We start from the raw sequence: 20,932 nt of genomic DNA on the forward strand, positions 1-20,932 counted from the left end.
ATAATTTTTTAATACAATTAGAATTTGAATACCTCTCTACTTATTGTGAACACTATTCAATTCTTTGATTACTATCAAACTCATCAGAACCTCATTGTCAAACCAACAATATTAATAAAATTTTAACAAGAATTGAATTTTAAAATTTTAAAAATAAATATACAAAAAATTCAAAACTTATAATAAGCAAATTTTTAACCCCATATTTGAATGCTAAACTAATGGAGTCGGTCAAAACATCAAAATGCGCAGCAAAAGAAATGTAAAAGGGAATATTGCCGTAAAGAAAGCTTGCCTGGTTTAACTAACATTTTCATATCTAGTCGTTTTGACTTGAAAAACTTTATCATGAAAAAAATAATAATAAAGTTCGAAAATTTGTTTGAAAACAGTGTCACATTACAATCACCAACCATGGAAGTAGCGGCCGAGTTCTTGCTTTTTAACTTAACTATCCTCTCTGTAGTCTGGGTTTTCTTTCAAAATAACATGCCCCTCCAGGATGGGTGAAAGGGGAATATACCTGTAAAAACGAGATATTGTTAGTGAAAATCAGGGTTAAATCAGACAATTCACACGGGAGAGGTTTTAACTTACTTTTCGGTAGCCAGTTCTGCTCTATCACCGGCAGCAAGAAGAACCGGAGTGGAATGGGTCTGGAAGCCAGTGATAGTCTTGGGTCGACCAGCCTGCCCGACAACATCAACAGCTTGACCTACACGGACTGGGACCGATAGAGGTTTGAGGTTTTCGTCGACGGTCATCAACATCCTTGGCTGTAGACAATAGAAAACAATATTATACGAGAACAAGAACAGCATTGAAAAACACATGCACTGGGAGAATAACTAGTACGACTGTAACTGTTTACTGACCTGCATTGCCAGAACAATGAAGTAGAGGACATAATGGTATTTTCCCAGTACCATAGCTTTCATATCGAGGCATGCGTGCAACATTGTAACCAAACCAGCAAGTGCAGTCCTGGAATCAACAAAAGAAAGAAAATTTCATCCAGTTAACCAAGATGAAGCAGAGTATACGATTATGTGTTTTTGGAAGAGCCACTTACGGTGATAGCAAAAAGCGGTCAGAATGATATGGATTAAGAGTCAATAGACCCTTCCCCAAATGAACTAAACCTTGAGCAATTCGCACCTGGACAAGGAACCGAGCCTTAGTTTGTCTCACAAAGCACACAGTATCATGGATCAAATTATAAAGACGAGTACAGAAAACATACACAAAAGAGAAGGCTAGCATCCTTGTAGTAATAACTTGAAAGATTGCGAAGCATGCCAGCAATGCGAGCATTATTGGTTCCAGCACCTATTAAACCCAAGGAGATAACTGCAGCCTGCAGCATCCATACAAACACTTTGAGTGCAAGCTGATGGGAGAGACAGAGCAGAAAAAAACTAGTGTAATTCTAATCATCTTACCATTGCAACTTCTGAATCTGAATCATGACTAAGCCTGCTTAATGTGTCCATAACGTTAACCTGCATAATATCACATCGATCAAGCTCGTTTGCTGTGATGAAAAACTGGTGACTCAAAAAAGGCCAAACTAGGCTGTTCAGCAACATTTAATGAGATTAGCTTACCTTTGGGTTTGATATACAAAGAAGACCAAGAGCCAAAGGAACCGCACGACGGATATTCTGCTCACCATACTGCAAAAGATGCTCTAGTGAACGAATTGACATATCAAGACCCAATTCCTCAGCCATTGCTACCATGGCGATACCAAGCACAGCTGGACCTTGGTGGGTTTCACCCTTCTCAAGATGCTGAGCACAATGACCAAGAAGGTTTTGGACCTGTATATAAAAAGGGTTTAGCTAATATTCATGCCAAATTTGCACAGCATATTGATGAATCACGAGATTACCTTCAGAACATTCCCGGTTCCAGCGTAAGCACAAGAAAGTAGTGTCATATCACAATATTTTCTTATTTTTTCATTGAACGTCTTTGAGACCTCTGCAGTCGCCTCCACTCTTTCCTGTAGTTTGCAGAACAAGTTGGGATGAAATGTTGCAAAATTATAATGAGCAGACTAATTTTCTCAAGCTGAAAATTAAAACACATGCAACCTAGGACTAAAGCATACGTAATTCATACACCTATATATGTAATTCACACACACCAGCTCCTTTTCTTTTCTTTTTTTCATTTTATGAGAAATGGTTAATTTCCAATTTTGGTCCTAATACATTTAAATTTGAGTTTTAATCCTCATACTTTAATTTCTAACATAAATTATCTCTATATTTTTATAATTTTATGAATTAGCTCAAATGGTTAATATCCTTAGCTCTTCAATTAAAATGTTATGTGGTTACATATAATTCGAAAGCAGATTTTTAAATCCATAAAATCGAGAGATTAAATTCTTCAAAATAAAAGTAAGAGGATTAAATTCCAAATGAATGAAGAGTAGAGACTTAAAGTCGTGGTTGTTTAAACCAATCAAACAGCTGGGGTACCAGTCCCGAGAGAGGCATCAAACCAGTTGACCCGCGAACCAATACAGGTCAGTAGAATTAGGCTAAAAAGCCGATTGAGCCAGTCTTTTATTTTTTAGAATATTTTTATTTTTATGTTTTTTAATGATTTATTTAATCGAACCATATGAAACATTGGTCTGACCAGTTCGACCACCACTTTGGTTCTAAAAACCTTGCTTAGAGTATATTTATTCTTCAAATTTTTACTTTATAATTTGATACAAACAAATAATCAACCCAACATGGAGCATGGGTGAACCATACTAGTTCACTAGATATACCAGAAGCCCGAAAAAGTCATTTACCTGCTTCCCAAGGTATAAAAGACCAAGAGCAAGTGGCAGAAGACGAGTGAGGGGCTCCCCCAACTCTGACTCACTTCGGTCCATTAAAGCAAATATAATAGCCTGTGCAACCTCCTCATTGCAGGAACCCACGTATATCAAACCCAACGAAATTGCAGTAAATGCTATCACATCAAGGGGAGCCTTTGCATCATTAAGTATCAGAGTCAAGCTGCTACGGATCTGTAAATTAAATTGGTAAACATTCATTATACCTGCCAATGCCATGCACTAGGAGGTTCATTAACAGGAGATAAAGCGCAAGATTTATACCTGCTCATTCTGGGCACCAGCATATGCAATTCCCAAACCCATAATTGCACCAATACGGACTGAAGAATCCTCTTTACTAATATAATCACTCAATAGAGCCAGTGCCTGATAAAAGAAAATAAGACAGTAATATAGTGAGCATTATACTCTGAATGAACCAAGCGATGATGAGGAGAAAGGGAACTCACAGGGTCGCAATCATTCTTAACACCACAATTGACAATCCCAACTCCTAATAATGCTCCAGCAATCACATGGTTATCGTTGCTATGGAAATACTTGTCGATCTGAGCAAGCCCAGAGTCGACATCCCACAATAGAATCATACCCTGTTATGGGGAAGCCAAATCATATACTTAAGCTAGATTCCAAATATGAACTTGATTACCAACCTATGCATACACATATTGGGGCAAAAAATAGTAGGGTAAGCGTACCAGACTTGCTGCGGCACTGGTCTTCCCATGTTCTTTGTTTTTGAAAAGCCAATTTCCAGATGAACCACCAATTGAAGAGTCTGCTGGCGCCGTCATTAACTTATCCTGCCAGGCACACATCAATTGATATTAAAAATTAAGCTACCATGATCTCATTATCTTTAAGCTTGTAAACTATACCTGGCCAAAACCAGCATTAACAAATGCATTGACGAACGTAGCAGCCAAATTCTGTCTAGCTGAATCAACACTTGCACCAGCACTAGCACGGCCATCAAGCAAGTGAGCCTAACAAATCCAAGCATGTAAGTTGTCAATCCATGGAGCAAATTATCCAACATGGTCAATGCAATAAGATGCACACTTTAATAACTGAGATAATTTAAGCACTTCACACCCTATCAAAACCGGCAAAAGAAAAATAATCTTTTAAGAGGAGGGGGGCAGCCAGCCACTAAAGGTACAGCACCAGGTCTTATCTACTACCTTAAAATGTTTAGCAAGTTTAAAAGTCCAAACCTTATAGATATCTTCCGGAGATTTAGGCTCCATGACCTCGATATCACGAGCAAGACTGAGATAACTTTCACTTAATTTAGTATTGTTGATGATATCCTGTAAAGTCTCTCTTTCTTCATCATCTGCAACCATCTCATCATCAAGCTCAAAGGTGATCCCCTGCAAATAGTCACGTCCATAATCAGAAGAAAATATAAACTAATGACATACTTAGCAACAAACAGTTACAGATGCTTTCAGCACAACAAAGCAAAATAAAGCAAGCTGTGTACTTACATGTCGAGCAAGAATGTAGCAAAATTGCATCTTCTTTAGCTGATTATCACAAGACGTAAACACCTGTCTCACATGCTGAAAGAGCACATACTAAATTGTTAATACAAAAATCAATTTAAAACTGAAATCCTGAAAAAGATTTGCAAAACAATGCTGCATGGCAAGAAAGGAGAAAAACATAATAGAAAACGAACCTGCATGTTGTCAAGGGAAAGTGCAATTTGAAGTGCACTCGCGAATTCCTCGAACTTAAGATATATTGTGTATGCAATATCCAAAACTAACATGTCATCTGGTCCAGGAAGGTATCTGAAAAAATATTGCAGCATGAAATGTCATCACAGTAAGAGCAAGCTCGACGTTATTTGTCATTGGATAGAACATCAAAAGATCAATTTGTAATTTTTTTTAGACTTAACAAGTTCAACACATGATTGATCGAGAATATTATCAGAACAATAGAAACACTGTACGTATATTGGCAAGTAGTCCAAAGCTTTTAAACTCCTACCTAGCAGCACTGGTGAGGTATAGACAAGTTCTCTTGAAATTTGTCTTGTCAACATGCTCAACTAAAAGGTCAAGATCCTCAACCTGCAGTTAGGTGTTTCGAGCTCAGTAACAAGAGAAGGGAACACAGATAAGAAACCTGAAAAGATTAAAAAAATGTTGCCTGGTACCTCCATCAAGAGATCAACAGCTTCAGGTTCAGCATTGTGCTGTATCAAAAAGTACAGAGGTGTTAGAAACATGAAGCCAAAGAAATTTCCGAAAACAATTTGTTCTGCAAAAAAAAATCAATTGCCCATTACATATGACAAGGAGAAAGCTATACCTTCATGTGAAATGAAACAATCTGTTGCACAAGCTCCATTAGATCTTCAATTGCAGCCTCTTCGCTCTGCATTAGCAAAAATTAAAAAAAAATAACATCCAGATTAATGTTTCACCATTAAAGATAACCCTACATTACATAACTCATAGAAACTACGAAATGTCTAAAGATTCTTTAGACTTCTAACCTGTCGCTTCCCATACTCTTGTGCAATTTCTCCAGCCAAGTTCCTGAGAACAAATAATGAAGTGAGAACAAAATTATTCCAGTTATATGCCATCACGAACACGAAAAGATGATGCATAAAATGAAAGAATTCGCATAGGTGATCTTCTGGTTACAAATCCTAAGTCGGAGCACCAACACAAAGTGGAACTTGAAACCAATATAACAACAAATAAACACAAAAACATTATCATAATCTAAAACCACTCAAAAGTTTGACCAGATATAGCTGATGAAGAACCGCTAATACAAAATTTTCACAAAATGTAGAGTAAACTAGCATGTTATCAAGTCGGACAATGCTCACCTCACATACTCATGACCCCACGAACCAATATCACCTTCCGAACCCAACAATCTGTACTTCAAACTCTCCTGTAGGATTGTCAAACGAAAAAATGATAAACAAAGATAGAGCTCAAAACAAGCGGGGAAAGAAAAATCAATACAAAAATGTGTAATTCCACAATTATAGTGTTCCCAAAAATAAAAAACTTGAAAGCTACCCGCTCTCCCTCTGCAGACATGGTCAGTGCCAACACGGACAGGATATCGGCCAAGTATTTCTGCAAACAAGTGAAGGTAAATTAGTGATGCAGAGTATATGGGAAAAAAAGGAAATATCTAAGAAAGCAAACACTAGAAATTCTTGATTTTCAAAAGTGTGGTTAATTGAGATATTTATATAAGGAACAATTCGCAGCACCCCTGAAATAAAAATTATAAACAAAGTTCCTATATAAAATATTACTGCCTTCATCTAAATCATCCTTCAGTGAATTGCTTAGCCCAATAAACATTACCCTAATAAAAGATGTAATGGAAGATAATCAAAGCAAAATTCCTAATACCTTCAAATCGGATTCTGGCATTGTCTCGTAAAAAGCTTTTAGGGTTCCATAATGAGGACGGAGAAACTTCAATGGCTTCGGAACAGAAGTCATAGAGCTTGTTGAAGTCCGGATTTCATGCCTACATAGCATATCAAATCAAATCATAATTTTTTTAAATAACCTTTAACTAACAGTGACGAAAAACCCCTAATTTGATTCAATCACCTCATGCTCTCAAGAGCTACTTTCTGTAACCCAGGATCGGAATCCTGAACTCTCTCTACATATAACTCCAACTGTTGTTTCAAAGCCAAATCCTCCTCCGACTGCATTAAAAAAAAAAGCCAAGTGTTAAAAAAAAATGGATACAGTTAACCGAAAAAGCTAAATCCCGAACAGCCACTCACCAGATCCTCATCATCTTTCTTCTTTTGGTCCTCTTTCTTCTTTGGATCCTTCGCCGGAGCATTTGCCTGAGAAGTTCCGGCGTCGTTTTTTTGATCCGACATCGTAATTAGGGTTGCTTTTCGAGTTATTGGGTTTTAGGGATTTCTTTTTGGAGTAGAACAAGAACAAAAGAGAAGTGGAACTCTTTTAAGTACTAATATATTTTACAATGAATTTCTCTCCAAGCAATCAGGGAATCTGTTTTTTCTAAACTGGCCCCTTTCGAAGATGGAAGAGCGGAATGCACTTGGACCGGGCCGAACCAGATTTAATAGTTTAAATGGGTTTTATTATTCTAAAGCCCATTTAAAATATATGATTGATACAAGCCGGGCTCGATAAGATAATTGCAATTTTTTTAAAAGGTCCAGTTATTGTTTTACTAAGGGCCCATTTGGATGGGCATTTACCTTCAGTGCGGTACGTTTAGCTTTCTTTTTATCCCACGTTATAGTATTACTATAGTATTTAATTTCACCGCCATTATTATTTTTACACTAATTGCAAATAAATGCACCACTCATCCAAAGGGGCCCTAAGGCCCTAATTATCTTTTTTGGTAAGTTACACCAGGTCACTAAACTACTATTAGTAATTTTTTATTTAAGTCACTAAGCTGTTGAAATTGTTGTTATATGGCATTTTTTGTTCGCACTACCTGCACTAATCGAAAGTTCTTCTTCCTCTTCTCTTCTATATAGTTCAATTTTTTTTCATGATACAACTTTGAATGTCACGAATCTATTAATTAAAATCTAAACAACTTTCTTCTTCAATCTCCAGCACTGACCTTCAAATCGACTTGGATTTAAGGCATGTTCTTTTACTTGTTGATGGGTGCTGATCTACTATATCAATCGTTAAATAATTGCTTGGAGCTCACTAGTTGAACTTTTAAGAGAGAGATCAACTGCCCAACGACTTAAAGAAAAAAAACTTTTCAATAGTTCAGTGGCTTAAATGAAAACTTTCGAATAGCTCAGTGACCATTTTTATAACTTTTTGAAGTTGAGTAACCAAAACATAAACTTACTAATAAATTAGTGACCTTGGATTTAGTTTACCCTTATTTTTTTAATATTTTTCACACACCTTTTTTAAAGATTAACTATAAAAACCCATAATTAAATTATGTTGTTTTTCTCACTTAGGTACTTCTTCTTTTTTTGTGGTCAAAAGTAATACTTAAACTGTCAATTTTATCTTGTTTTACTCAAAAAATGTATGATGTTCAATAAAAATGCACAATGTGCCACGTTCTTATTGACTAGTACACTTCAGGGGGTAAAATGAGACCAAATTGATAGTTTAGATATCATTTTTATCCAAAAAATACTTTAAGTACTTAAGTGAAAAAAGTGATATAGTTTGAGGCCAATTCTGCAATTAACTTTTTTTTAATGTCAATCGAATTGGATCAACTTCAAATCAGCATTACCTATAAGTGTTAGATGCAATCGTAAAGCACCTTGCACTTTAAAACTAATGTTCAAACCTTAAATATGGCACTGTTGAAAGGGATAGCCACGAGCCGCGAATATAGACAATAAAACAGATATAAATAATACTAAAAAAAAACTTCAAATCGACATTGAATATAGATCCGATTAATAACATCTCGTTATTGAAGATAAATAAGCTTCGATTAAGCGTAATAAAACTTTTTTGAATTTTTCTTTAAAAAATTAAATTTCAAAACTATACATAAACTTTATTTTACATTAACTTTAATTTTTTTTCTCTCATGTGGTACCCATATTACCATTTGCTTATCGGGTCCATTTTATTGGCCTTTTATATATAATATATATTTAGTATTATTATTTTTTATTAATTAATTATTTTCGAATTAAATTAACCAATAATTAAAATTTTAAAAATAAATTAACTGATTTATGATTGAACTAATATGAATAGCCAACTAATTAATTAAATTAATTCAATTTAGTCCGCTAATTCGATTTTAATCGAATTATGCACACTCAGCATCATCTTAAATTTACTATAATCTATACGAACAATTATTGTTATATCCAATAATATTAAATTAATGTATTATAGGACATAGTATAAAAATATATATATATATAAATAAGTGTGACACTTATTTTACTCTTAACCCGTTTCTGGAGTCTAAAAAACTCCAACAACAGTGTATCAAATAATTACCCCTATAAAATATATAAATATGCACGAGTTTGAGAAAACTTTTGAATTGACGAGAATATCGTTTATTTTTCATCATATTACTCAAATTGCATTTTAAAATAAAAAAAGTTAAAGTAAATTAGAGGTTGTGATTATTATTACATATTTAAAAATATTATCATTTAATTTACAATTATTAGTTAAAAAAACGTTATGCTAATTTTAAAATATAATTATTAATTGAATAGAACTCTAAGCATATGCGCTAATTATTGAAATAATAAAAAAATAAAAAATTGAAAAAATTGATTAAATGTTAAACGTGTAAACTCACATGCAACCCGTGTGACCTTAGAAGTAAGTACATTTAAATCAATGTGATAAAGTACATTTAATACCTAAACTTAGCAACTTTTCTCAACTTGTTCCTTTAACTTTTCAGGGTCCATATTAGCTTCAGAACATCACAATTTATTTTCCAATTTGATCACTGAACTCAAGTTTCATTAGGTGTGATGATGTAACATTCTGTCAGAGTACCTCATCATTGTTGAAATTTTAAAAAAAGATTATGTTAAATCTAAATAAACTCAAAAGACTCTTCAAAAAAAAATCAAAAGAAAATTACAGTTTTTTGGCATAATAATAATTTTAACCCTCAACGTTTAATTTTTTTTTGTCAATTTAGCACTTATTCTTTTTTAGCTAAATTTGGCAATTAACCTTTAAAAAAGAATCAAATTACTTTTTTTATTAGCGGAAATGCCGACTAAAATATTAAATTTTTAACGATATTGATATGACAACCCGAGTGGTGGTTTCACCAGTACTTCATGTTGGCATGACACTATTTATCTTATATGTCACTTCAATAAATAATTTAAAAATTCAAAAATTCAAAATTTTAGAAAAAAAAAAGACATTCTTAAAAATTCAAAACATAACATGAAACACTTGTTGATTGCCATGTGAGTTATCATGTTTACAAATTCAACATTTTAGTCACTATTTTCATTAAAAAAACAACAAATCAACTCTTTTTTGAAAGATTGATAGTTAAATTCGACCTTTTTTAATACGTTGAGGGTCAAATTTAGCTCAAATAAAGAATAAAAGTCAAATTGATAAAATACGTAAATGTTCAAGACTAAACTTATCATCATATCTATTTTTTTAAAATCAAGTGATAATGTAGCGCAAACTCATGTGACCACATCATCACATTTTAATAGAATCCAAATTTATAGACTAAATTAAAAAAAAAACTTTTAAAATTCCAAAAACTAAAATGAAAGATGATCCCTTAAATTAAAATTAAAAATTAGTATAAGATATTAAAAAAATCATTTCTATCCAGAAGTTGCAACTTGAATGAAAAGAGTAAAGGTTTATTCAAAAGGATCAGGGTCTGCATTGTCAACTTTGATGAAACCTCAAATGTTTGGAATTTAGGTAACTTCCATGTATCAATTGGGTCCTTTGCTCCTTTTGTGGTTATCTCGCTGTCTCCCTTCGTTTTCATATTTCAGTTTCAGGCTTTTAGCTTCCTTTCATGCCCCCACTCTCCACATGTGTATGCTAGACCCATCTCCTACTATAATTTTATTTTTCGGTATAATTATAGATGCTTCTATTCGTTTCTCGTTTGGAGAATAATCATGTTCGGGTTAGAAGTAATATTTATGTAAAGCTTTCCCAATAATAATAGTTAGGGGTAAATATTTGGTAAAATACGAGGAAAAAATTAAGATAATTAGTATGATAAACTTGATTTGATAATTTATTTGTTTAAGGCTTCAATTATTTCATTTTAGATTTTTTTAAATATATATTAGCATTTTTTACATATTTTAAAATTTTTGGAAAAAAGTATAAATATTTTGAGTTTTTTTGTAATTTCTTTAGAGGGACCAAGTTGCATATTTTTTGAAACTGTCAAAGACCTAACGAGTATTTACACCAATCTATTATTCGAGCTATAAAATTTAACTTGACTTGAACTTGAAAAATCAAATTATTTAATTGAGTTTATTAAAAAACCCGAAAAACACAATTTGATTAACTTGAAATTCAAAAAAAAAAAGAAAAAAAATTATATGTGCTTCATTGAACACTCAAGTCTCCAATCTTTATACGTGCGTTTGCCATAAATAGATTTTGTTTGGTTCTATTCGATTCTCCGTCCACTCTCAAACGCAGCGTCTAAGGTGCTAGCAAAAGCCCGACCCCAGAGGCGAAGCCAGAAAATTTTTTTAGGGGGGCTGGATGAAATTTTAATTTTTTATAGTTTATATTTTTATAATTTTTAAATGATTAAATTAAATTTTTATAATTTTAGGGGGGCCAAAGTGAAATTTTACCTTTATTAATTTAAAATTTTTAAAAAAATTTAAGGGTCTAAAATGAAATTTTCCATTTTAGGAGGGGCCGGGGCCCATGCCAGCCCCCTGGCTACGCTCCTGCCCGACCCCCTAAAATGAAAATTTTAATTTTGGCCCTTTACAAGTTATAAAATTTTAAATTAATATATAAAAACAATTATATTTTAACTCTTCAAATGATAAAATTATACTTTTACTCGTAAAATTATATAACTTGATTCCAATCGAAGGAAAATTTTTATAACTTCACCTTTACTCACTCTATTTTATATTGATTAGATTGTAATTGTAATTTATTTTATATTGATTAGATTGTAATTGTAATTTAGAGAATTTGCAAATGTAAAAAACTTTAAAAAGTTTATAGATATGGTTGACAAAAACGACAGTAGTACCATGCGTAGTCCGTCCACCCTATTTCATCAGAGTGACACGTGTCGTTGAATGTGGTCCTTGGTCCCACTAAATATATACCACAGATTACTCGGTCACTAACTTTTGTCTCTATTTTTTCTTCAAAAAAATGAACTTTTGTCTCTATTTAATTCAGAATCTTGTGCGTCCAATAATATATATAAATAAAAAATTTATTGAATTTCAAAAAAATTCATGTTTCATAATTAATATATAATGTTTCTTATGTATTTATTCTTTTTGATACAATGCCTAAAATTATTTATAGCTCTTTTCAATTCGTAAATAGGAGGACAATGCGCTTCAACGTATTAAAACCCATGTCTTCCTGCATTAATAATAATACACATACTAATCGAACTAAGGCTTAATCGACAATTCAAATTATTCCTAAAATATATAAACATTGGATCGATAGATAATGAGTTTATTAATATATAAATTTATAAGTATATATACACCTATGTAGTTATAATACATACAAATAATAGATAATTAATAGTTAAAAAAAAGGAGATATAGTTTGAAAAATATGTATTTAAGATAAAATTTCGATCAGATATTAGTTTAATTGTAAAGAAATAATTTTAAAAATAAAATTTTTTCAAGGTTTTGTGACTGTTCTTATCAATAATGTCGTCATGATCTTCAAGTATCAAAATCGATTTTCTCTCCTCATGAGCGAAATCAATGTATCCAAAATTGGGCTACTAGTTGAACTAGTTAAGTTACCGATTCTCGGTTCGATTGTTGGTTTAATAATAAATAAACAACTAAAAATCATAAGAATAAAAAAATTATGAACTTGTTCAATCGTTGTTTTTATCCTCTTTTCTTGTTTTTCGTCTGTTTTGAGTAGTTCACTTAGAGATCGATTCAATCCCTTTGTTTGGACTAGTATATCATTCAATTTTCGGTCAAACAATCTGACTAGGCGATCCAGTTCGATTCCAACAACACTAAGGTAGTATTTAGTGCTTTCTCATGTTATGATTCCAATGAAATGTGATTGTCGAGAATGCTACTTTACAACATTTGGTATACATTGGAAGGTATTGATTAAAATCCTAGGAAAGTTACATTATGACATTTGTTTCACTAAGTATTTTCCTACGAATGTAATAATAATTTGCAAATTTAACCTTATTAAATAAAATAAAGTATTCATTTATTTAATTTGTATATAAAATTTATCCTTGACAAATATTTGGATTAAAATTTTAATTAATACTTTTTAATTTATTTTTTAATTTATAATTTTAAATGAAAGTAAGATTGTTTCAAATTTGTTTTACATATATTTTCTAAATATAACGATGCATATATAAAATTAAGTATATATAAAACTTGTTTTGGAATAAATAAATAAAAATACTTGAAATCATGTTCTGTTTTAGTTAAAAACTAACAAAAAAGAATGTTAAAAAAGGGTTGATTTTAGGTATTACTTTGAGCAATACTACAAATAATTAAATCATAGGAATGTGAAACCAAAGACGGTCTAACTCACAATTCCTACACAACTTAAATGGAATAATTCTACCCATATTCTACGAAAAATAATAAGTAATTCATATAATAGAGAAAATCATATAGGAGGATGGAGGCAATACCTTATTTTTTACATTTATTAATAGAATAATACCCTAAACTAATATAAAATGGGGTTAATTTTGTGTTAATATAATTTTTTTAGCTTTTTAATTTACATGGGAAAGTTACTTTATCCTGTTCTATCATGGGAATCACATTACCGTATTAATGAGAATGTAAATAAAATGATCACTTTCATCATATACTAAGTGTTACTTAATTGCAACGTATATATTTTACCATTCACCCAGCATTTATCAATAGATTTTATTTAAAAAATTATTATAATTGATTTATTTAAATTAATCAAAACTTAATAATCAGGCGGATGGTAATGACTCCTAAAATTTTTGAAAATTTTTAAAAATTTTAAAAATTTTCATTATACATTTTATTTTTATTTCAAAATTTTAATTAAGTTATTCTAAATTTTTTTAAAATTCTCATTAATCTCAATTTTTTTTTAAATTTTTATTAAACCCCTCGAATTATTTAAAGAAAACCATTTAACTCCTAAATTAAAAAAAATCCCTCCATCAATGTTAATTTAGTAATGGGAATGTTTTTTTTTCCCTTTGAGAAGAGAAATGGGAAATGTTAAGTCACTATTTTATTGACAATGACCCAACAATTTCATTATCAAAACATAAATCCAAATAAATTATCTCAATTCATTAAAACCATTACAAAAAAAAACTGGTTTTTCATTACAAGACAGTGGATCGATTAGGCAACCTTAATTAATAAACCTGTCCTCGCACTGGAACAAAAACAACAACCAAGTTGCTCTGCAACTCTAGTCGGAAAAAAAAAACCCTTTTGAAGGATTTGATTTCTACACGAATTTAACGTCGAGATATGTCGTCGGATTTAACAGTTTTCGCCGCTGTGGGCCGGAAGCGGTTCAAGCACAAGAAGGTGGAATCTTTGGGACTCCTTGACGTTGTAGCTCCACCAAAACACCATCCGTTGATGGCGGTTTCAGCCCGATAGGAAGCGGCAGCCACGGTTTCGATAAAACGTCCCCGATAGCGGCATCGATGCTCTCTTTCGACTGTGTCACATAATTTGTAGATATAAATATTATGGATGAAATCATAGATTTAACGTCAATAATAATTATTGAGGGTTATTTTGTTAAAAATGCTTAAAATTTTTATCTTATATCGTAAGTATGTGAATTAATGTTTATCCAAGAAATTTTTTTTTTAAATTGCTTTGCTTTTATTTGTTTATTGAAAATATAACTAAAATCCTCGTTTAAGTTTAAGATTCGAAATTTAATTTTTTTTTCAGTGTTTTATAACTAATTCATTGATAACAAAGTATAAGCTACTAACCGGATGTAAGTCGACGAGAGGGTGGCGACGTAATTGGCTGGCAGGGACACCGATGCCGGTGTCAGCTTTGTACATTGCATGGTGAGGAGGAATGCCCGGCACCGGTACTACACCAAATCTCTGCATGTAAATTATAGCACCAAATCCCACTAAATTAATAACCTAATCATTTTAATTTGATTATATAAGTATACAAAATAAGAAGCCTCCAAAACAGTAATGAGTGAACGGTTTACCGTTGGTGCCGCCGTCAATGGCGGGGGAAAGCACGGTGTTCCCGGGGTTTGTCCATTTGGTACCTAATAAACCAAAAAAAAAAAAACACTTTTAGCAGCTAATATTCTTTTAGATTTCTACTAAAGAAAAGGGTGACAAGAGCATACACGGTGGTGCTGATGGTGCCAAAAGCTAGGGTCTGCCGGTGGTGTAGGTCCCCAAGCTGGCCGTGGTGGTGGCGGAGGGGGTGCTAAGTGTTTTGGCCATAAGTGCATTATAGACTGATCCATAGTGGGATGACCCCATACATGCAATGGCCTAAAATGGTGGTTCTGGTGGTGCATGGGTGAAGCCGATGGCGGGAAACCCATTGTGGGTGGAAGCCAATGGTTCACATCTCGCTTCCCTCCTCCACCAACCGGCGTAGCGCCGCCGTATATTTGCCGTCTGTGTATCCAACTTGCCGCCTCCGCTTCACGAGCTAGTAAATGCTTCCTATGAGATCTATATTTCTGCACCACAAAACATAATTATAACAAAAATATATATATTTATCAACAAATTTAATGAAATTCTTAAAATTTTAATCGATGAACAGCCGAAAAAAATATTTTTTTGAAGAATTAATGGTTATAATTATATTTACTTGAAGATGGCTGGCGATGTTATGGCGAGTGAGACAATCAATTCCCATAAGCTCTAAAATTCTCGACGGCACCGCCTTATCCACCCCGAGCTGCTCCACCGCTTGTACAAACCTTCGGTGAAGCTCCGGCGTCCAATCCACCTTCAAACAATTCAAAATAAGAGAAAACTAGCAACAAAGAAGCCTAATTCTTTTTAGTGACGGATTTTGTATGCGTAGCAAAAAGTATCCCCAATACTCAAACCCATAGAATTCTGGACAAACTAAATGAAACCCTAAAATCCGAGTATCAGTTACCTTCAGTTTTCGAGTGCCTTGATTGTTGTTGTTACTCTTTCCTTTTATTGACGATTTTCTTCCCTTATCACCATCTTTAGAGCCTGTTTTAACTGCTTTAGTCTCCTCACTTTTACTGACGGTTTCCTCATCGCCTTTACTCGTCGAAACCTTATTTTCTTCTTCATCTTTCCTCTGATTATCACTTTCCTCGATTTTTTCTCCCGACGCATTCATCTCCGATTCCTCGCCGGCGGGGGGCAATTCAACCAAAATTTCGGGGTCCATCTCCAAATCAGGTAACACGTCGCCATCAACACCGATGCTGAGAAAAAGATCGTCGAAATCGATACTTTCAAGTAAGTTCCCGTCAGCGAAATCCGGGAACTCGTCGGAGCTGACTGTGAAAGTACTCTCCATCTCTCCTTCGTCATCATCTGTGCTTGTGTTGTTCCTCAAAGGTGACACAGCTAGCATTAATTCAAACTTTTTTTTTTCCCTTCTTTTTTGCTTCCTTCAAAGATTAAAACCAAAACTACAAACAACAAGAAACGGTTGAACCCAGAAATTATATATATAATGAGTTGGTGGGGATTATGGCCGTTTGTGTACCGTGAAAATCTGGGGAAATGGAGTGTGGAAAATGGGATATGCACCACAACTTGGGTTGAGAGTTGAGACCTCTTGCAATTTGTTTGTTTTTACATATGTTTTTGTTCTTATTCGGAGTTTTGGCTTGAAAGCTTCCAATTTTTTTAAAAATATTTTTAAAGACTAATTTATGTTATAAATAATAATTAAAAATTACTATATCTATATTGCTATTAAAATTACATTATTAAAAATAATAATAATGAAGGGGTAAAAGTGGATTACTCTTCAAATGGGGTTTGATAGGTCATCATACCCTACTATAGGAGTGTGCCAAGCACACATTAAATTTTAGAACCAAAATTTTAAATTAAGTTTCATATTCGAACTCTGTTTGGAGGGGTAGTCCCGACACCTGAATATGGATTGTAAAACGAACATAAAGTAATCATTCAAGCAATTTATATATACTAGAAACTCTATCACACGCGTATACGTTTGAGAATCATATATTTAAAATATAAATTTGTATTTAAAAAATATAATATACAATAAACAATGAAAAATATGATTTGGAACTGATAAATAATAACAGATGAAAATATTTTATTAACAGTATAGATACACAAATATAATGATGAAAAATATTTTATGTTAAAAGTAAAAATTTTTAAGTTTACTCGAGAATTATTATTGGTGAAATTGTAAAGAATTCGTTTATAAATTCATTAAACACGAATTCAATCCCTATATATGTTAATTTTAGTTATTTTATTTAAAAACTATATAAAATAATAAAAAGACAAAAATGTCATCAAAATAACACAATAGTAATCATTTAATAAAAAGGTATATTAATCATTTCCTAAATGAATTGATACCCATCGGGACACCAATTCAATTAGGAGTTTTATTAATAGTATGAATATGGAACAGAAATTAGATATTCCGAAAACGATCCAAACACCCCTTCTAATCGATTTTTAATTTCTCTTCTTTTTTTTTCTCAAACCCTAATCCCAATCCACATAAGATATTTTAACATCGATTCACTCATGTGATTGTATTTCCATAATCTAAATACAACATTCTAGGTATCCTTTTGAAAAATATATTAATGAGGATCCTTAATCAATTTATGTCCATCAATTTCTCAATTTGGTGAAAGCACATGTACGAGGATTCCCATAATTATTGCATAAAAAAAGAAAAAGTTGGATGATTATGTAATTATCTTAAAACTTTTTAATTCATTCAATAAATAGTCATCAATCAATCAAGCAATTAAGTTAAACAGTGTATTAACAAATTAGATCTCTTGAGCTGGTTTTGTTAAATAATTTCAACGTGAATGTGTCTTATTAAAGACATGTAGACCTGATGATGGGCTAGGCAGGGTAGGGTTATGGCTGGGCTGATGTAAAACTTTAAGTTCGGTATGGCCCGAAAATGACCTAAAATTCTACTCAAGCCTGACCCAAATTAAAAAAAAAAAACTAAACTCAAGCTCAAACTAGCCTACTCGTATTGATTTTTTTAGATTATGTTTATATAAAAATAAATTTAAAAAATATAATATACCAAATACATTAAAATAAATGTTTACTAACAAATGGAAAATACATTAAAAATATATTGTACTTAAAAAACACTAAGATAGTTGTAACTTAGCAAGTAAATGCCTCTAAAATAATAGCAATATAATAGCGAAATAGTACCAAAACAACAGCAAAAAAATGTTTAGGCTGGTTCAAATCGGACCGGGTCCGTGTAAAAAAATCCTACGCAGGGTCTGCCTTTGTTTTAAGTCTATTTTTTGGGTTTATTTTTTTATCCAAACTCTCCAACTTTTCGGACAAACATTCAAGTCTAGACAGATAATTCGACCCATGATAATACACATGACATATTGATTTTGAGTCAATTCTATTCATGGGAATTTAGAATTACTTAACGGAATTAGCTAGCATAAGTAAAATTATTAATAATAGAAGTTGAGTGATATAATTTGATAAAATTAAAAGTTTTGTTACCCATATGAAAATTGGTGCTAAATTAAGTGGCCTCAAATGTAAATTGCCATTTTATTTTTGGATAAATTGTATATTATCTATCTATCTACATCTAATACTTATATTTAAACATTTTACTAAGTTAATGTCACCCTTGACCTAATTATCAACTCAGCTATGAAATTATAAAAATACCCCTCCTTTTAAATTATAATTAATATTATTACGGTGATACTTTTATTTTTTCATATTTTAATATCATCTTTAAATAAAACATATTCAATAGTGTTACAATATAGGTTCATTATCACTTCACTCGTATTCATTGTTGAATAAAAATTTATAAAATATTTTATTTAACCCATATCATGGGTGCGACAAAATCTAGTTATATTTAAGCTTTTAACTGAGTTGGTGTCACGAGTCAACCAGACAATTGGTCACCAACTCAATTGAAAAATGGTTAAAGTGTATGTTCTTTTTACAAAATAATAAATATAATTACGAGAGTATTTTTATATTTTTTACATTAAATAGATCTAAGAAAATAAGAAAACACGATGAAATTTCAACTTAAAAACCATGAATTCAACCATTTCGTATTTATTTTTAATTTTTTTAAATAAATATATGTTTTATTTTTTTCACCACAACCTAATATTAATTTCTATATTTTTTATATTACTTTTTTATTTTTATTATAATTCACTTCATCCAAACAAAGTTATTTATCATTTTTCTAAATGATAATTTTAATGAGAATGACATGATTACATGATTTAAAACAACAAAAATGTATCAAATTTAATAATTTATAATAAAAAAATCTAATTTATGAATATGATCAAACACTCGAATTATTGAGATTTGACGTTAGCAAAAATGTGATCGCTAGTTTTTCTTAATTTGGATAAACCTTTGATCTATCCTTTTTTTCCCTGTTTTTAAATTATAATTAATAATTATATTTGTTATAATGATGGTAGAATAATGATAAAATAATAATAAAATAAGAATACTTAGATTTTACGTGAAAAAATTTTTCAAGAAAAATCACGAACGAATAAGAAGAAATTTACTAATATTAAAAAAAAAATTATATAAGATGAATTTCGACTACAACTTTAAGGGTTGAAAAAACCATCAACCTCTTATTTTCCTATTGTATTTGTTTATTCAACAAATGACAGGATTCGAGTCACACAATCTCTAAAAGCATTTATATAATATTTTTAAATAATAATTTTAATAATAGTATTATTATTATTAAAAAAACCCTCCAATTATGAAATGCTGTGAAAATCAATGACCACAATTTAAAAGATATTCTGCAAATCGGTTGAAACGTGTACTTTCCTTTTCTAGCATTTTTGTCGCTGTCGTTTTGCAGTGTTGCAAATTGTCGTTTCGGCTTGCAGTCGTTGTGCTTTCGTTTTCTTTAAATGTTAGCCATAAGAAATTAAATTAATTTTTATTTTTCCATCAAAAAATATTTTCTGATTTTAAAATAAATATATTTTCATAACCCAATATTTATAAATTACACATTATGATGTCATTATCGCATGAGTCAATTCTACATCGAGATAAAAGATATTTTAAATTTAGCTTAGCTTCAATTTAAATTATTGTATAATAATTATGCCAAATTTATAAAATATATCCTTAAATAAAATTTTTATTGACTATTAAATTAATATTTTACAAGAAAATTATTTTCATTAAATCATACTCTAAAATAGAGTTTTTTTTTATTATAGAATTTATCTCTAATTTTGATATGGAATTACAATTATATGATTCACAATGATAAAATTATTAAATCTAGATCATTATAAGCATAATTAAATATTACAAAGCAATATTTGAAACGTAACTAACCTTGACTACAATAACTCTACACAAGAGCCACACATGATGAGATTTTAAATCAAAATAAATTTGGATAATGTCCCCATGATTTACATAATGTGCCTTTAAAGTCCAAGGCCTCAGTCTTTGCCAACTTCGTCAAGGCTCGACATGCATTCCTAACACAAAGTTTTAACCTTTTGCTTCTTTGATTTGTTGTCTACTGTTGAGGGGACGTTGATTTCATTAGATATTTTGTCTCGTCATTGTAACACGTGTGTCGCTTGAGACATGAGGGGCATGATGAATTAATATCATCCTCACATTCCTCCGATTTATCATTGGCAGGCAACTAATAGGAGAAGTTTGAGAAGTATCGTCCATCGAGAGTTGAAGATAACTCATTGGGTCCATATTGTCCATGTTAGAAGTTGTCTTTCAACTCTACCAAAGCACAGCTATCTGAAGAGATGACAAGTTCACAGAGTGAGAATGCTTTCTATAGCAATAGGTCACTTATAGGTGTGAATGTTACTACCTGAGCTAACTATATTCTATAGGGTAGGGATTCAATTCCAACCGTGTACAACGCTTACAATTTGCTTGTTCAGGCACCCAATTAGGTGCTTTCAATCTATAACTCACTACCTCTTTAGGCACTCAAGCCTTCAATAAAGTTAAAAGACAGAACCCTTATCGAGGATAATACTGATCCGTCAAGAGGCTAGTTGACTTTCGACAAACAACACTTTGCAAACTATT

General features: G+C 31.6%; 2 protein-coding genes across 3 annotated transcripts; both read right to left on the bottom strand.

Moving 5' to 3' along the window:
* Positions 1-281: 281 nt before the first annotated feature.
* On the bottom strand, positions 282-6,947 carry LOC107938468 (26S proteasome non-ATPase regulatory subunit 2 homolog A). The gene is made up of 25 exons (XM_016871638.2): positions 6,663-6,947; positions 6,481-6,581; positions 6,274-6,394; positions 5,929-5,988; positions 5,730-5,797; positions 5,385-5,427; positions 5,198-5,263; positions 5,043-5,081; positions 4,874-4,956; positions 4,557-4,671; positions 4,363-4,437; positions 4,087-4,245; positions 3,748-3,855; positions 3,568-3,672; positions 3,319-3,459; positions 3,131-3,235; positions 2,819-3,040; positions 1,895-2,008; positions 1,608-1,823; positions 1,443-1,502; positions 1,244-1,357; positions 1,073-1,158; positions 876-984; positions 598-776; positions 282-523 (listed from the first exon to the last, which is right to left on the bottom strand). Exons 1-25 carry the CDS (start codon positions 6,762-6,764, stop codon positions 448-450), a joined length of 2,667 nt encoding a protein of 888 aa, XP_016727127.2. The 5' UTR covers positions 6,765-6,947; the 3' UTR covers positions 282-447.
* Positions 6,948-13,889: 6,942 nt separating this feature from the next.
* LOC107938455 (transcription activator GLK1) lies at positions 13,890-16,571 on the bottom strand. Of its 2 annotated transcripts, XM_016871625.2 has the most exons (7): positions 16,329-16,571; positions 15,738-16,251; positions 15,441-15,581; positions 14,962-15,306; positions 14,815-14,877; positions 14,579-14,698; positions 13,890-14,292 (listed from the first exon to the last, which is right to left on the bottom strand). In XM_016871625.2, exons 2-7 carry the CDS (start codon positions 16,191-16,193, stop codon positions 14,143-14,145), a joined length of 1,275 nt encoding a protein of 424 aa, XP_016727114.1. In that variant the 5' UTR covers positions 16,194-16,251; positions 16,329-16,571; the 3' UTR covers positions 13,890-14,142. The 2 variants fall into 2 exon arrangements, with proteins under 2 accessions (XP_016727114.1, XP_016727113.1); XM_016871624.2 differs by having other exon boundaries at positions 15,738-16,437.
* Positions 16,572-20,932: the final 4,361 nt, after the last annotated feature.

This window comes from Gossypium hirsutum, chromosome A01, assembly GCF_007990345.1.
Source record: "Gossypium hirsutum isolate 1008001.06 chromosome A01, Gossypium_hirsutum_v2.1, whole genome shotgun sequence".
Taxonomy (NCBI): domain Eukaryota; kingdom Viridiplantae; phylum Streptophyta; class Magnoliopsida; order Malvales; family Malvaceae; genus Gossypium; species Gossypium hirsutum.

Excerpts from the sequence above, each read along its gene's own strand:
- LOC107938468 (XM_016871638.2), bottom strand. The coding sequence starts at position 6,764 with ATGTCGGATCAAAAAAACGACGCCGGAACTTCTCAGGCAAATGCTCCG. Across the intron at positions 4,672-4,873 it reads TACCTCACCAGTGCTGCTAG|ATACCTTCCTGGACCAGATG; the intron begins GTAGGAGTTTAA and ends ATATTTTTTCAG. Across the intron at positions 4,246-4,362 it reads GCTACATTCTTGCTCGACAT|GGGATCACCTTTGAGCTTGA; the intron begins GTAAGTACACAG and ends GACTATTTGCAG.
- LOC107938455 (XM_016871625.2), bottom strand. The coding sequence starts at position 16,193 with ATGCTAGCTGTGTCACCTTTGAGGAACAACACAAGCACAGATGATGAC. Across the intron at positions 15,582-15,737 it reads AAGGCACTCGAAAACTGAAG|GTGGATTGGACGCCGGAGCT; the intron begins GTAACTGATACT and ends AATTGTTTGAAG. Across the intron at positions 15,307-15,440 it reads ACATCGCCAGCCATCTTCAA|AAATATAGATCTCATAGGAA; the intron begins GTAAATATAATT and ends TTTGTGGTGCAG.